The sequence below is a fragment of the Drosophila bipectinata genome, chromosome 3L (assembly GCF_030179905.1).
Source record: "Drosophila bipectinata strain 14024-0381.07 chromosome 3L, DbipHiC1v2, whole genome shotgun sequence".
NCBI classification, from domain to species: domain Eukaryota; kingdom Metazoa; phylum Arthropoda; class Insecta; order Diptera; family Drosophilidae; genus Drosophila; species Drosophila bipectinata.
This window is the reverse complement of record NC_091738.1, coordinates 3954336-3971643: the sequence shown is the minus strand read 5'-3', so window position 1 is coordinate 3971643 and position 17308 is coordinate 3954336. Positions and strand designations below refer to the sequence as shown.

Sequence of the window (17308 nt, the reverse complement as noted above, 5' to 3'; positions counted from 1 at the left end):
TGGAACGGAGACTGGAGAGCCTCGAGACTGGAACTGAGACGGAGATGGAGTCTGAAATGCCAGACAGGCTGTGGCTTGGGACACATCGTGATGCAGTTCGTCGCCTGGGCTTGTTATTATTCTCTAGACTGCACGGCGTCTTTGGCATCTAGATTCTGGCTCAGAAATGTCGACATCTCGGTTATAGACTCTCTGCCATCGAACGGATTCTAAGCGGGCTCTGCTTTGGACATTTGCTTTGGAAATGATCGGAATAAGCCAAATACCTGTGGAATTAGCTAACTATTTGGGGGCTTAAGGTTTCAAAACTAATAGTTAAAAGACATAGCTTCTATCTTTTGGGTGTAGAAGCTATAATAGAAAACTCTGATGATCAGGGGAAGGTATGAGAGCTAAGTGGTAAAATCTAGACTCTAGAGTCTAGAGATCTTTGGTTTAGAGTACAAGTAACTTATAAAGTAATAGCCAGATTATCATAGAAACCACTACTAATGTTCTCTTTAAGATAGTTTGAATTCCTTTCTTTATAAAAATTATGATGTTTTACATTATCCAATTATTAATCTATTATTGCACATTTTTGAATAAATTATTCCTAGGATCTTTCCCAATATCTGTCCTGAACTCCTTCTTTTAACATTTGTTTTGATTTAATTATACATAATTTTAATATATATATATATATCTAGTAAAGAAGGTATTTCTACAGACTCTGTAATATAAAAGAGTATAAAAATCTAGAGAATGTATAAATATTCTATGCTTATAAATATATGTATAACATCATATCATATCATATAATAATGTCGCTTAAATTGTATACCTACTAATGATTTATTATAAAAGAATCATTTAGTAGGTATAAAAGAATCATAAAAGAATCTCCAAATTAATAATTATGTATTTCCATCAAAAAGAAGTTAAAAGGGAAAGTTTGACAAAAAAAAAACCCATAATTACCTTAAAAGTTTTTAAAAAGTTAAAAGTTCTTGAAATGCATCCAGTTCCCAGGGCAGAATTGAAGATTTATTTCGCTTTCCTTCGATCCCAGAGGCAAATCAGAGGAAGTCGCAGCATGCAGGCAGGTCCAGTCCAATTGCCCACACATGCGCTGCTGTCCCGGTGTCCTCCCAGTGTCCACCTCTCCCGTTGTCCCCTCCCCAGCCCCTAGCCACCTGCTCCTTGGCGGAGTCGAGTGGAGATCCCGACCATGATCACATAACAATCTCCAACGTCACGTTAAAGATTTCACTTGAAGCTCGCGAAAAATCACCTGATGACTAAATTAAAGTGGCGCTGGTATGCTCTGGGGCCTCCAACTAAGACTCCATGCCCCCCTCGGCTCGCTGTGCCCCGGCAGTGCCTGCCCTCCCCCTCCCCCCACGTTGTCAGCTTGTGAACTAATTTCGTAAATTTTTCGAGCTGCTCTCATTCCAAGCACAATGTTTTTTTTTTTATATTTATTTATTTTTTTTCGGTTTGGTTCGTTCTTGGGATACTGGGCTTGGGCTTTTAACCGGCTTTTTGGGCACAAACACAGAAACATATACCCTGCTCCGTAGCCTGGTGAATTTTTAATGAATTCCAATGAGAGCAGGGGCAGGGGCGGTGGCAGGATGGGGCGGGGGAGGGCGGCGTGGACGACGGCGGCAGTGGCAGCGGCTGTGTTGGCTAAAATCGCGGTGTGCGGTCGCCTTCTCATGGATGCGCGTTGCGGACCCAATTGCAGCTCCATCTTCAGCTTCAGCTACAGCTCCATCTCCAGCTCCATCTCCAGCTTCAGCTCCACCTCCCACTCCCAATCCCCCGCGCCAAGTTGCCCCAAAAAGAGGCAGGCCGGCAGGCTGGTCGGTCACTTCAGTTAACTTGCTGCGACTGCGATTTGGTTAGTTAGTTGGACTGCCGACTTCGCTGCATTTTGTGCGCCTTGTTAAGAATTTCATTAAAAATGAAGACCTGAGACCCAGAAGAATGTATCTTATATCCCCAAGTACACGGCTGCGTGTGTGTGTGGCTGTGTTTTTGCTGGCCGAGACCAAAAAATGTAGTTGTTGTCGCTTTTTGTTAGCCTGCCACCGTGTAGGTAGTGCGCCGGCGTTGCGCCCAAGCCTCCCCGAAGCCTCCAATACCTCCTATGCCTCCCATGCCCCATCAGGCCGCCTCGGCCACCCCCTTATACTGCCCACTGCGCTTGCATATCTGCAAGACAATCAACAGCAGCAGCTTGAGAAGCAACAGTGCGGTGGCAGCAACAAGTAGAACTCACCCAGTGGCGCTCACAGGCCGAGGAAGAGGCTACTCCAACTCCACCTCCTCCTCTGGCAGTGCCACCAGCGCAGTTGCAACAGTCACAGTCGCAATAACAACCAGGCACTGCAAAAAAATTTGACTATATTTAAGAATTTGAAATAATTTCTTTGAATAGAAAGAATATACAAAATAGTTATTCAGATTAAAAGAAAAACTTAAAAAGGGAATATAACTTACAAATATTTTAAGCAAGCTTATCTTGAAAATAGAAATATAATGTTTTATTTCTTTATGAGAGTTTCTTTAAAGAAAAAACATGTTTCTTTAAAGGGGTTATTAAATTGCTAAATAGGTTGGTTAGTTGTCTAGTTACTCCAATTATTTCTTTATTTTATAAAAATATTTACAAAAGTTTTCAAATGTACATAATATATAAAAAACTAACCTAAACATATCCCAAAAATATTACTTTCTTTAGAATTATTTTAGTAAAAATTTATTAGTAATCAACTTTAAAATATTACTTTAAAAACAAGATTACTTTTAGTTTCATTCCATAATTTTTGTTTATAAAGAAGAGTTTTCCCACAGAAGCTTCTCCTACAAAAAGCCAACAAAAATCCTCTTTAATTATTCTCAGTGTATCGTAAACTCTTCCTTTTTGCCCTCATACCCCTACACCCTGCCCCTGGGCCGATGATCTTCGTTTTTGGGTGCAACGAAACATTTTTAATTGGTTTTGTTTCATTTTGCGCCGCCACAGACCCGGACAGAGAGACGGACCAGCGGACAGACGGACGGATGGACGGACAGCCTGGCCCGCCACAGTGGCTAGTATTTTGCTTGGCTTTTTAACTTTTCAGCTTTTGGCCTGGCCATTGTCTCTCCACTTTGGATTCGGATTCAGAGTCAGACCCAGACTTGGACTCGGAGTCGGAGCACCAGAGCTGCGAGCTGGGAGCTGGGAGCTGAAGTCAGACAGAATGGGCAGAAATTGACGAACTGCCTTAAATAAGCAACTCAAGGTTGGCTGCCAGTTTTCCCTGAAGACTCCACGCAAAGATATGGATAGTCGATGCGGAGTCAGTCGATCGGTGGCCACATCAAGTCAACAAAAGATTGAAAACTCAATATAGCACCGACGAATGGGCTGCATATGGGAATGGGTATGGGGTATGATCGGTGGAGGGGAGTAGGAGGGCCAGGAGTAGGAGCAGTGGCAGGAGCCAGACACAGACACGCAAAACGTTGGCCAGTTCAAATCCCAAAATTGGCAATTTATCCTTTATGAACTTACAAAATAGCCGCCGTTTATACCAAAACAAGTTAATTCGTCCGGGAGTGGAAGTCTTTGAGTCTGGGAGTCTGAGAGTCGCAGTTGCCACTAAGGTGAGCTGAAAGTTGCAAGTTGGGAAACAGAAACACAGAGATAAATATTATGGCTTTAAGGTTCAACTTTATATTTAATCTTTTATATTTCTTAGATATATTTCCTCTCAAACATATTTATTTCTCAGATTAAAAATAAAACTCCTTAATTGTGATATCCTTTCTTTTCTCTTTGTGTTTGAAAGTAAGACTCCTGACGATGACGAAGGGCCGCCAAGAAAACAATGAAGCCAACACAGACAGACGAATTGCAAAGGGCCAAGTTAGTAGATTGGCCAGAAGGAGCCCCAGGCGGAGGACGAAGGAGCTGCGAAGGCGGCGATGGCGGCGGCGCATTAAAGGCCAAAGCCAAACCGAAAATGCAACGCTCTACGGATTGGATGCCGCCGCCGAGAATGGCTTTAAGTAGATGTGACCAAGTTTAGACAATAAAGCCATAATTGTGCATAAGTGCGCTACACCAAGGGAGACATAGGACTAGGACTAGGTACCAAGGGGAAAGGATGAGCCAAGGGACAATGAAAGCGGTGCCAGTTAAATTCCCACACTATATTTTAAATGATTGGATTGCTGAGTTTATAATATTTTTATACCCTGTTGGCTTAAAAATATTAAAACAGATCCCTTGTGGCACTCTCATTTCCCCCTTTCATTTTTTTTTTTGGGGCGTTAAAAATCAGTGGCTAGTTTATGGACACCGCCTGGCTGAACTATCGGCCTGGCCGATCTTTATTTGCCATTATGCTCGACTGCACTGGGCCGGCGTGTCATTTGTGGCCGAGAGTGCCTTGTTTCCCGAGAGGTGCGGATGTGTGGATGTGTGGAGGTGCTCCCATGGCGACTGCCTGGCTAATTGCACACAAATCTGTTAAGGCAATTGGCCAGGCGACTGCTGAGACTGCTCTGTGACTTCAGCAACTGCCGCAAAACTGAAATTGCAACTTCTGATGATGATGATCGCTGCCGGGCCAATCAGCGACAGGTGCCACACGAAAGCGCCAAAAAGGTAGACTAGAACACGACAACCTCCAGAGAGCTCTCAAGCTCTATGGTCCCTGCTCCTAGTTCCCAATCTGAAAGTAGTAACAAAACCAGACACAGTCCCAGACCAGACTCAGACATGAAACAGTCCGCTCGACAGCAGTCACAGTCAGAGTCGCGGGTTTAGCTATGATAATGTATATTTTATGAGTTAATTTCAAGTGCTCCCTGGCTGATCGTCAAGATCGCGTGTTGCACATTGTACAGTGAAGCCTGGTCTGGTCTGGTCTGGCTTGGCCTGAGCTGCCCAGCTGGGATACCCATAGATGTGCCAACAGCCATGCGCTCATCACGCTTCACAAATTCGCAGCTTGGAAGCCTCAACAGACGCTCATAATTCTCACAGGCCCTCCTAACAAGCGACGTCAGTTTTAGGTCCCAGGTTCCATAACCACTCTATAACCCCCATACCCCCCATATAGTATATCCCATTCCCCCATCCTCGGAACTCATCCTCGTTTTCAGGCTTTCAACTGCGGCGGCTTTGTTGCGGTCTGTTTTCGGTTTGTCTGGCCATTTCGATTCGCTTTCGGCTCAACATCAGCTCCAGCAGCGAATCCCAGTCCAAGTCCCAGTTCCGAGTCCAAGTCCGAATCCGAGTACGAATCCGAGCACAAATGCAGCCAACTCCTCCAATTCGCACTTTGGTTAAATTAGTTGCGGTCTGGGAAGTTTGGCCACCATAATTTCCCGTGGCGTTTGCCGACCCGACAAAACTTTAGCGTTCAACGTTCAACATTCAACATTCAACATTCGGCGGCAACAACAATACCACTCCACTTAACAAGCCGACAGACGCCGCAGACGTTGCACATTGGTCTCATGGATTTTATTTCATATTTACATATATTATAGACATGTTTTATGATTGTAATTAGCAATATATGTGATTAGTTTGGCTCTAACTAGGCGTATGAGTAATATATGTAGGTTGTCTTTATTATTATATAGATAATTATATTTATTATATTAGACATGCAGGTCTTGAATAGTTCTTTCAGAGATATCCCTATATTATGTATTTCTATATAGAATTTAAATACTATAATTTGAAATGAAAAACATTTATAGATTATTTTCCAACATGGCGTATGAGTAATTTAGGGACCTATTTTCTTTAGAAGGTTGTTTGTCAAAGGAGTATTAAATCATTTGGCTCTTATTCGAATATTATACATTATGAAATATAAATGAAAATACTCTAATAGATATATTTTTAATAAAATACAAGTATTTTTTTCCATAATGATTCCTTCTTCTTGAGTTCTAAGCACTCGTCACCTACTTGGACTACCGTCTTTATTAGTTAAATATTATCTTGGGAGGTTATTTATAGCTTACTGATGTTTTAAAATACTAAATAATAACTAGAAAAGTTGAATATAATAATTTTTAAATTAAAAAAGGTGTCCTATTACTTTTAAGTACTTAATATCCTCTGAAAAGGAAAAATTTGGTTCAATATTTCATGAAAAAATAGCAAATATATTTATAAACAAAACCCAGGGTTTTTGACCTTAAATCATATTTTTGTTACCAAAACCTTTTACTTTTGACCCAGTGTTCAGTGTGATTGCTTTTGTTGTTGTTACCGCCAAGTGTGTGACCAAGAGCGCTGATTGAAGCCGCCTGCATCAACGCCATCTCCATCGCCATCTCAGATCTTCATCGCTGTAGAGATGTTGCTCTGGTGTTGCTTAAGTATGGCTAGTGTGTTGCTGTTGGTGTTACTGTTCCTGTTGGTGTTGCCGCCTTCTGCTCACGTTTCGCTGGCAGAAGAAGAGAAGAGGAGGCGGCTGCCCGGCCAGCCCGAAAATTGCAGCAGCTAAAGGATTAACCTCAAATTTCTGCTGGCGGTGTTTGGCTTTCAACGCTTAATTGGTTGTGAAATCATCATTATCACATGGACGACGACGACGACGACGATGAAGAAGATGAGGTTGGCGTTGGCGTGATTCTGGCCCCTCCATCTCCTTCCACACCTCATCGCACATCTCTCATCTTCATCTTGATCCTCATCTCGAATGTTATTGTTATTATTGCTGTTGTTGTTGCTGATGATTGTTTATTAAGCAGCGCCAGGCTGCGTGTCCTGCCAGCTGTCCAGCCCTCAAGCCTCCAAGCCGAGTCGTCCAAGCAGAGTCTTGGCCATATAATTTGCGCATGATTCATTTATGATTGAGAGCTGAGACTTGGACTTGTTTATACAAAACCCGTCAGTCTCATCGTCAGATGCGTTCCGTTGCCTATCCCAGCAGCAACCAGCCACAGCAGCAACCAGCAAGAGCAGCAAATTATAGGCCAAGACCACCAAAGCGTTAACTGAAATATTTAGCGAGTTTGTTTCTTTGATTTCCAGGAAGCCTTTCGGGCCCAGTCAAATGAGCGCCGGTGCTCTTTAATTAAGCTCCTCCAGTGCCGACTTGACCGCCAGCAGGAAGTGCATTTTTTAGCCAAGCCACCCCATACAGTTTCAAAGCCAAAATACGTAAGAAACAAAAAAAAACAATATAATAAAATTAAGTAAGAAAAAAAAAATAAATGTATACAAATGAAATTCCCGGTGAGTTCAGCGAAGCGTTGACATGAGTTCACTTCTGGGCAGAAACTCCTGGCGCCCTCCCCCACAGAAAGGCACTGGAAGAAAAGGTTTTTACAAAAATATTTTAGGATTCAAGTAAAATAAAATGGAAAATAAAGTTAAAAAATAAAACGCATACCTAAGTATTTAATATTTAATAATACCCACTTTTAAGAAGGATGTAAGTTTTCTAATTTAAAGACTTGCCTTGAAAACATGGCTTATTTCTTTTATTAAAAAATGTACCTTTCTTGGCCTGCCAATTGCCAAATCGCAATAAAAGACACAACAGGAGGGTTTATCTTTTTTTTCTCTTCATATTTGTTGGCCAAAAATGGTACACTCTGGACTTTTTCCCCCGCAACAGCAATAACAATAACCAAAATAACAACAACTGCAACATCTTCGACGACAGCGACTGCCCAACATTAATCATAAATTACCAGGTCGTTGAGTTGAGAGAGCAGGAGGAGGAGTGCAGAATTCGGGGGAAGATCCAAGCCGAGAGACGCCCCAACGTGTGGCGAGGTGTTCGTTGTGCGCGTTTATAAATTTTAGCCAAGCGCCAGGCCAGGCCAGGCCAGGGCAGGCCAGACCGGGGCCAGGGCAGACCTGCCAGGTCTGATGCTGGCTAAAGCAGACCAGGCCGAAAGACAGACAGAGTCCGGCAAAAGAAATGATCATCATTGCCGCCGACCCGGCCACGTACTAAAAAATGTGAGATATGGCGGCAGCAGGCCAAGGTTATAATTGGCCAAAAGCCGGCTAACAAACGAGAGGGGCAGCCTCGTAAAGCAATGTGAGGGAGGACGGGGGGGTCGTCAGTGGCCAGTGGCCAGTGGTGGTTAGGCAAAAGGAATCCCAAGGAATCAACCGACCAGGATGACCACAGTGATGCGCACGTGCTTAACCTCTGACTTTGTTTTTGGCCATGGCCATCATCATCATCATCAGCCAACTCCGGCGGCATCTTCAGCTTCTTTTGGCCTGTCTGGGTTCTCGGCTTCAGCTTTGGCTCCTTCCAGTAGTTGACTGGGCGATTAGCCGCGGATCGTTGTTTACTGGGAAATGGCAACTGGAAACTGAGGACTGGACTGGACTGGACTCTGGCAGAGGCCGTGAGAGGTTGTTTATGGCCCGCCCAGCCACGCCCACTTGATGGTATGGCTGGGATGGGCGATGGGTGGAGGAGAGGCTGCCCTCGCTGACATGGTTCGGGTTAAAGGCTTATGATCTCATTAGAAATATGGACATGGAGATTATTTGTCAAACTTGGTAGGGATAGGAATCTACTAGAAACTCGAGAATTTAGTCCTTTAGAACATAAAAACCTACCTTTATATCCTTGAATAACTTCTATCTGAAGGATAATAAACCCTTCTTTTATACACTTGATTAAACATCAATAATTCATATATTATTATTTAAAATATGTCTATGTAACTTGCATATAAAATCTTATAATTTTCCAAGTCACTGAACTCAATGACAAAAATACCAAGAAGACAGGAACCCACGCACCTCGCCACAGGACATTCTGTGGCATCCATCCTTGGCATCTGGCAGACAATGCAATCTATTCTGGGAGCCGTTGACAGGCATTTGAAATGCTCGTATATAAACGCAAAATAAGGAGCGACGGTCATGGCGCAGTGACCAGTGTCCGGTGTCTAATGTCCTGCCAAAGGACATCGCCGCCTAGCTGGCTGCTGGCCAAGCGCATTTACTGCGTTTTTGAGGACATGCCATAAAAAAAGCTAAATCCGCTTTAATTGCACCACAAACTCGACTGGAAATTCAATTTAAAAAAAAAGGATAGGGCGGTATGAGGGACAATTTCAATATGTCCTTTTTTCAATAAATACGCAAATTTGTCCTTTGAAGCGGATGCAAATATTTTGCCAAGACATTTCCATTTAAGCCATACCATTCTTTTTAGCCAAAGAGCCAAGAGCCTGCGAAAAGGATACAATATTTCCAGCAACATCCCCATAATCATCATCATCGGCGGGATAATCATCGTCAGCGGCAAGGATAACTGCATTTGTTGCCGACATCGGGTTACAGGAATCGCGGCGCCAAAAACTACTAAAAATAAAGTTTGCATTTTGTCTATTTGTTTCCTGTCGCCTCGCTCCTTGCTCCTCGCCCCAGTCCTGGTATCTCGTCCTGAAACTTATTCTCGTCCTGCCATCCAAACGGCGACATCTCTCGCTTGCCGCCAGTAACATAAACACAGAAATGGCCATAAAGGCACGTTGACATGCCGGGGCGTATACATAATTTCCCGAGGTTGGCTCCTATCCGAGAAGGATATCTGTTCATTTATGGGGCAGGATACTCGGTAATGGTTTTATTGTTTCGGAGAGGATGATTTAATTATTGTGGGTTTCTCTTTTTTAAAGAAGGTTTGTAGATATTAGGTTTACTTTTAAGTTAAGTAGCTGGTATTTTTCAAACTCATTTTTTTAAATATTATATTTAAAATTATTATTATTTTAAAATTACTTCATATTTTGGCTAGGGAATCTCAGAATTTAACATAAAGTGAAATGAATTTTTTTTTTAAACTTTTTAATATATTATTATTTGCAACGTAACTTAAAATCATCTTATAAATAAATACAAAACTTTGATTAGATGGGACATCATAAGGACCTATTTTTTTATAAATTTTGACCGATATAGATCAAGAATATATATATCATATCAAAAACGGCAATAACGACGTTATTCTTACGTTTTTTAATAGCGCCACCTACCGTTTGCTGCCAACACTAATAACTGTGCTCTACATGGCTTCTGGGAATCATACACGTATATTACAAGGTTTCTATCTCATTCTATATGAAGTTAGCGCCATCTGTTGTTGGGTAGAAGCAGCTAAACGTTACGAAACGTAAGAGTTTCGTGACGGAAAGAACTACTATTGAGCGGACTTTTCAAAAAAAGGAATCTACTTTAGATTTATTTACTTAATAGCTCCGATTAAAAGCTTAGTAGCTAAAAAAAAGAAACTAAAAATGAAACTTACTCTAAGTCTTTCTAATTCTAACTCTAGGAACAGATTTTCAGAAAATCCCTCTAAGCCGAGGAAAACTTACCACGACCTTTTGGAAATGCAATTTGGAATTAATTATGCCACTCCTCCTGCTTGCCACTTGGCCGGGCCAGAATTTGGGGCAGAGTTAAACCAGCATGTGCTGAGGTTACAGATTCTCATATGTCGCCACACACACAGGACACACGACCCACGAACCAGGACGCAGGACGAAGGCTGAGAGTCCGACTGACAGACAGACAGGCATTTCTCCAGTTGACACAAGGGCATTTAACGCTTCAGCACGTTTTCAATTCAATTTTCACAGCCACGGCGGGATGGAGAGGGGGGTGAGTAGTGAACAGTGGGCAGTGGGCGGTGGGCTGTAGGCGGTGGGTGGTATGTTTGGTGAAACGCCAAGGATGCTGAAGCGTTGGAGCGTGCGAAAACTTAAGCAGACGCATCGAGCATGACAAACGAGGCTAAGGACAATACCGAGAAAGGATAACGATAATGAACGCTGCAACGGTAAGCGAATTATGTTGTTTCCCCAAAACCGGAACCGGAAGAGCATCGCTTAATGAAGATGCCTGCAATAAATCAACAAATTACGCGCCGCAAGGACATCGCCTCACTCACCGACTATCCAGTATCTTCGAGATACCCAGATAGGGGCATATTTGTGCGCAGAAACAATAAGTGAACCGCTTAAAAATGCATAAATCAAGGGGCGTCCAAAAAAACGCAGCCAAGGGAACTGAAACAAAAACAAACCCGAATAGCGAGAAGCAACTGTCAAAATGATAATCGCCAACAACTGTTGAGACTGCTGTCTCCTTGGCCTTATGACAAATGTTGTCGACTTGAAAAGGGGGTGTTAAATACCACCCACCATAAGCCACCCACCACCCATTGCCCAGCTGAAATCAATGTTTAACGACAAGTCCGAAAAACACATTTTACTTATTACTTTCTCTTGCTGGGCGGATGAGAAATAAAGGACGAGTGTCCTTCGAGTGTGATCATAATCATAAACGCAAAAGCCAAAACGCTAACAGAAATAATTCCCCCAGTCTGACTGGGCAACCCCTTAATCCACTTGTTTCCTTGGTTTATTCATAATCCTCTCTCCTTGCGACTGATGCGCATTATAATAATCCTGTTGGTCGGCTGGGGGTGGTGGTGGAACTGTCAAGGATTCGATACGTTTTTGAGTATTTTGTTATGGCCCTGAATTTATTAAGAAGGTTATCAGTCTTGGCAATTAATCTCAACTAAAATAAATACAAATAGTAGTAGTACAAATAGTAGAGTTCATTGAAAAGGGGGACCAAAGATAAGAGTTATCACGGAAGTAGTCCAGAAGTCGATCTAAATTTGAATTTGATTGGGTGTTATACGTTATCGCGAGTAATATTACTGTGTCATTGGAATTTCTCCAAAACTTGAATGGGCACAAAATTTGTACACATTCTAAAAATAATATTTATGATATCAACCGATAACGGGTCAATACAAACTTTGTTTTGGAAACAAAAACGAAAGATGATAAAGCAGTTAAAATAATGCGACTGTAGAAGTTGGCATTCTCTTAGAGGGTTTTCCCCTATAGGGTCCACAGGGATGGCTATATCTTTCCCAATTCTCATCCGATTCTCAAGCGGAGTACCTTAAACGATTTCTATATCGATTCTCCATCATTTTGCATCAAAATCCAGAGACAAAATATTTTTTAGATTTTTCGTCCATTTTTCGTGAAGGGACCCCTTGAAAATGGGGTTTTCCCCCTATAGGGTCCACAGGGATTGCTATATCTTCCCCAATTCTCATCCGATTCTCAAGCGGAATACCTTAAACGATTTCTAGTTTGCTTCTCCACCATTCTGCATCAAAATCCTGCGACAAAATATTTTTTAGTTTTTTTGTCCATTTTTCGTGATGGGATCCCTTGAAAATGGGTTTTCTCCTATAGAGCCCACAGGGATGGCTATATCTTTCCCAATTCTCATCCGATTCTCAAGCGGAGTACCTTAAACGATTTCTATATCGATTCTCCATCATTTTGCATCAAAATCCTGCGACAAAATATTTTTTAGTTTTTTTGTCCATTTTTCGTGATGGGATCCCTTGAAAATGGGTTTTCTCCTATAGAGCCCACAGGGATGGCTATATCTTTCCCAATTCTCATCCGATTCTCAAGCGGAGTACCTTAAACGATTTCTAAATCGATTCTCCATCATTTTGCATCAAAATCCAGAGACAAAATATTTTTTAGATTTTTCGTCCATTTTTCGTGAAGGGACCCCTTGAAAATGGGGTTTTCCCCCTATGGGGTCCACAGGGATTGCTATATCTTCCCCAATTCTCATCCGATTCTCAAGCGGAATACCTTAAACGATTTCTAGATGGATTCTCCACCATTCTGCATCAAAATCCTGCGACAAAATATTTTTTAGTTTTTTTGTCCATTTTTCGTGATGGGATCCCTTGAAAATGGGGTTTTCCCCTATAGAGCCCACAGGGATGGCTATATCTTTCCCAATTCTCATCCGATTCTCAAGCGGAGTACCTTAAACGATTTCTATATCGATTCTCCACCATTCTGCATCAAAATCCTGCGACAAAATATTTTTTAGTTTTTTTGTCCATTTTTCGTGATGGGATCCCTTGAAAATGGGGTTTTCCCCTATAGAGCCCACAGGGATGGCTATATCTTTCCCAATTCTCATCCGATTCTCAAGCGGAGTACCTTAAACGATTTCTATATCGATTCTCCACCATTCTGCATCAAAATCCTGCGACAAAATATTTTTTAGTTTTTTTGTCCATTTTTCGTGATGGGATCCCTTGAAAATGGGGTTTTCCCCTATAGAGCCCACAGGGATGGCTATATCTTTCCCAATTCTCATCCGATTCTCAAGCGGAGTACCTTAAACGATTTCTATATCGATTCTCCACCATTCTGCATCAAAATCCCGAGACAAAATATTTTTTTGATTTTTTGTCCATTTTTCGTGAGGGGATCCCTTGAAAATGGGTTTTCTCCTATAGAGCCCACAGGGATGGCTATATCTTTCCCAATTCTCATCCGATTCTCAAGCGGAGTACCTTAAACGATTTCTATATCGATTCTCCATCATTTTGCATCAAAATCCAGAGACAAAATATTTTTTAGATTTTTCGTCCATTTTTCGTGAAGGGACCCCTTGAAAATGGGATTTTCCCCCTATGGGGTCCACAGGGATTGCTATATCTTCCCCAATTCTCATCCGATTCTCAAGCGGAATACCTTAAACGATTTCTAGATGGATTCTCCACCATTCTGCATCAAAATCCTGCGACAAAATATTTTTTAGTTTTTTTGTCCATTTTTCGTGATGGGATCCCTTGAAAATGGGGTTTTCCCCTATAGGGCCCACAGAAAAGTTTTTACCGGAGTAATACACATTTTTCTATCACAAAACTTAAAAAATTTGAGCAAATGTTTAGCTTGGCCAAAATCAAACAAGAATTGATACACTTTTGTGAATATCTTCACTATTTTTAACACACAGAGTATCACATAATAGGATTTTATATATTGACGAGCTATGCCAATTTTTCTGTCACAAATATTCAAAAATTGAGAGAACAATTCTTGTAAATTTTTGAGAACTTTTATCGAAATATGATTGATTTGAATTTTCTGCAAGGGAAAATTGAGGTGCGAATATATACTAAATTGCTTAACTGATACAAGTATGAATAGTACAATTTATTTCGAATCGGAATCCAAGATATGAACTATCGCCAAAATTGCTGAAAAGTTGATCCAATTATTATTTATGAGGTAATAAAATTTATCTAAATGAATGTCAAAAAATGTCAAGGTACTTCCATTTATAGTGTTTATGATACCAATTAATAGAGGATCCAAAAATAACGATAAACTTTCTTTGTAAACAACAGTGCTTATTGATAAAGAATGCTTCTACAGCTCGAATGGTATTCTCCAAGTCAATGGATTTCGGATTTGATTGGATTTATGGGGATTAGGGGCAAATAAAAGATTAATCATAGACTTGCAACATTGTAGTCTACAAGACATAACACTTTCAATCGATAAGCCAACACCTTTGGGGATTGCGCCATCAAGTCATCTAATTTCTTGCGCAATTTCTTTGTCAGATTGATATTTTGTATTTAATTTTTGAGTACTTTTTAATTCCAGTGAAAATAATCAATCAACAAAATAGCAATTGCAAAATCGATGATAACATTTCGACAGTTGAAAGAGCGATAAGGCGCGAAGGATACCATAAAAGACTGACCTATAAAAGGAGGGCAATAGCCACCAATAGCATTATTTCAGTCAAGATGGTTCAGCAGCTAACAAGCAAGACCCAGGCGGTTCAGGATCCTGCCAGCCCTCAAAAGTCAGTAACCTTAAAAAGCAACTACAATGCTGAACTCAAGATCTGGAGTGGAGCTCCAATGCAGCACCGATTTGGAAAAGATCTATCTATCGGGGAGCTAATCTTCAAGGAAATGGAACGCAATCCAGATCTTATTGCTCAGGTAAGTCAGAAATAATAGATCAGAATAATAGAAAGCTAACAAGTCTATGTGCCCCAAAGATCTCGGCCACTGAAGGAACAGTTTTGACGCGCAGGGAATTGCAACTAAATGCCATGCGGGTAGCCAGCTACTTGCGAAGTGAAAATATAGGACAACACGATATCGTGGGGCTTATGGCCAGGCACACCACCCACATGGCGGCTGTGGCCTATGGATGCTTCTTTAATGGCACTCAAGTCCACTGTTTGCACAAATCCTATGAACTGGTGACCATCGAAAAGCTATACGGCCTGACCCGCCCAAAGATCGTCTTCTGTGATGGCGATGAGTACGAGAAAGTTAAGAAGGCTACTGTGGGTTTGGACGTGAAAATCGTCACCTTGCGGAACCACCAGCCAGGATCTATTCCTATCCAAACTATTCTGGAGACCCCCATAGAAAATAACTTCCAGCCCACTCGCTTGGAGCAGGGAAATGACCAGACCCTGGCCATTTTGTGCTCATCGGGGACCACAGGCACCCCCAAGGCAGTGACCATCAGCAACTCCCATCTGATCATTCCCACCGATGTGTAAGCATTATAGTTGCCTCTATATCTTATCCTAATTAATCATTTATTATTATTTAAAAATAGGAAAATCGCCAGCTCTACTGTCCAGTATACTTATAGCACTTTGGACTGGATCTCCGGCCTTATCATGATTCTGATGGCCGGAGCCTTCAGCACCACAAGTATCGTGGCGGATAATGAGTTCGATCCGGGTTTTGTGAGCCACCTGATTGAAAAGTACAAGGTGGCATTGTTCTTTGCCAGCTCGCCACATGCCGCCAAGCTGGGCAACAGCAAGGAGTTCGAGTCCGCCGACCTCTCCAGTCTGAAGTACTTCTTCTACGGTGGTGCCAACTGCTCCCTGGACGTGCAGCAACGCATCCGCCAACGAATCGGCAAGAATATCCTGCACTTTGGATACGGAATCACAGAGCTTAATGCCAGCATTGGTATTAACTTCAACTATGACTGGAAGCCGAACTCCGTGGGACGTCCTTTGTCGGGAGTCCAGGTGAAAGTCCTCGGCAAGGATGGTAGCCTTCGAGGTCCCAACGAGGTGGGGGAACTCTGCGTGTATAATGGTCAGCACTGGTCAGGATATTACGGCAATCCCGAAGAGTCCGCCACCGTAAGGGATGCCGAGCAGTGGCTACACACTGGGGATCTGGGCTATCTGGATCAGGATGGCTATATCTTCATTGTGGATCGCATCAAGGACATGTTGAAGTACCAGAACCACATGTACTATCCCAGTGACATTGAGAAGGTCATTGCCGAGATTCCGGATGTGGTGGAGGCCTGTGTCTTTGGCATCTTCAGGGCGGAAAATGGAGACGAAGCCGCCGCCTCGGTGCTCCTTAAAGAAGGAAGCTCCCTAACGGCCCAGGATGTGGTAGACTTTGTGGAGAGGCGCATCGAAGCCAAGTACAAGCAACTAAACGGAGGAGCTCTGATTGTGGAGGATCTCATGAGAAGTGCCAATGGAAAAACCAACCGAAGGGCCACTAAGGCACACTTCTTGAAGGCTACCAACACCATGGAGGATAAGTGATTTTAGAGATGGATTTTTTAGTATTAAGAATGATTTAATAAATAAACAAAATAAGGAAAACATGACCGTAGATATCTTATGGGGTTTAGACAAGACCCTGAAGTCTTTTCCAAAATAAATTAGAGTTTGATAAGAATCCCCAACTAACCACAATCCACCCTCCCTGGAGGACCTCGAAGGACTATTAAAATTCTCACATATGTAATGCGAAAACCACCAACCAGACCACTTAGCACCCAATTGAAAAGTGTGACCCAGTTTTAAAACTCATTTAGTGTAATTGGCAAAGTCCATTTGCGGAATAAACATTTGCACATCCGAGAACGAGTCGAAGGATTTTCTGTATGTCAGTATTTGGAATGCACATATGGATGAATCCTGGGTAATGGAGGCAACACTGGCCATAATGCGGCGCTAATGTTGCAAAAATCTGCACAAAGCTGGAAAAGCGGCCTCGAACAACACAATGACAACAATGGGAACTAAGCTCATAAATTTCCATGACAATCGAATATAAATGCTCTAATCCACCCTGCAAAAGTTATTGAACTCTCTCCGTAAATCTTGGCTGGATGTCATAAATTTTCGTCGTTTTTCGCATTCAATTTTGGTTTCGTATTCGAATTAAATGGAATATTATTTATATGCCAGAGTCTTCGAATCCCAAATGAAATTGCAATTTTAATTCAATTAGCAATCAGAGACAGAGTGCCAAAAAAAATGGTTATCATTTATACTTTTCCTTCTTGAACTTTTTCTTTTTCAATTATTTTCAATTTAAGGTAGACTTTGTGGGGAAATGTAGAGTAAATTTATTCCGGATGATTAATTCAAGATTCGATTTTGAAA

The 17308-nt window shown here is 41.9% G+C and overlaps 2 protein-coding genes across 2 annotated transcripts in view; both read left to right on the top strand.

Moving 5' to 3' along the window:
- The window catches only part of Usp47 (ubiquitin specific protease 47), a 120277-nt gene extending 112299 nt beyond the window's left edge, over nucleotides 1-7978 (top strand). The window contains exon 11 of the mRNA XM_070280205.1: nucleotides 7968-7978. The gene's annotated coding sequence lies outside the window, so the exon portion shown is untranslated. The remainder of the gene's footprint in view (nucleotides 1-7967) is intronic.
- A 6679-nt stretch (nucleotides 7979-14657) lies between these two features.
- LOC108127568 (probable 4-coumarate--CoA ligase 1) lies at nucleotides 14658-16459 on the top strand. The gene is made up of 3 exons (XM_017244697.2): nucleotides 14658-14858; nucleotides 14918-15429; nucleotides 15493-16459. Exons 1-3 carry the CDS (start codon nucleotides 14658-14660, stop codon nucleotides 16457-16459), a joined length of 1680 nt encoding a protein of 559 aa, XP_017100186.2.
- Nucleotides 16460-17308: the final 849 nt, after the last annotated feature.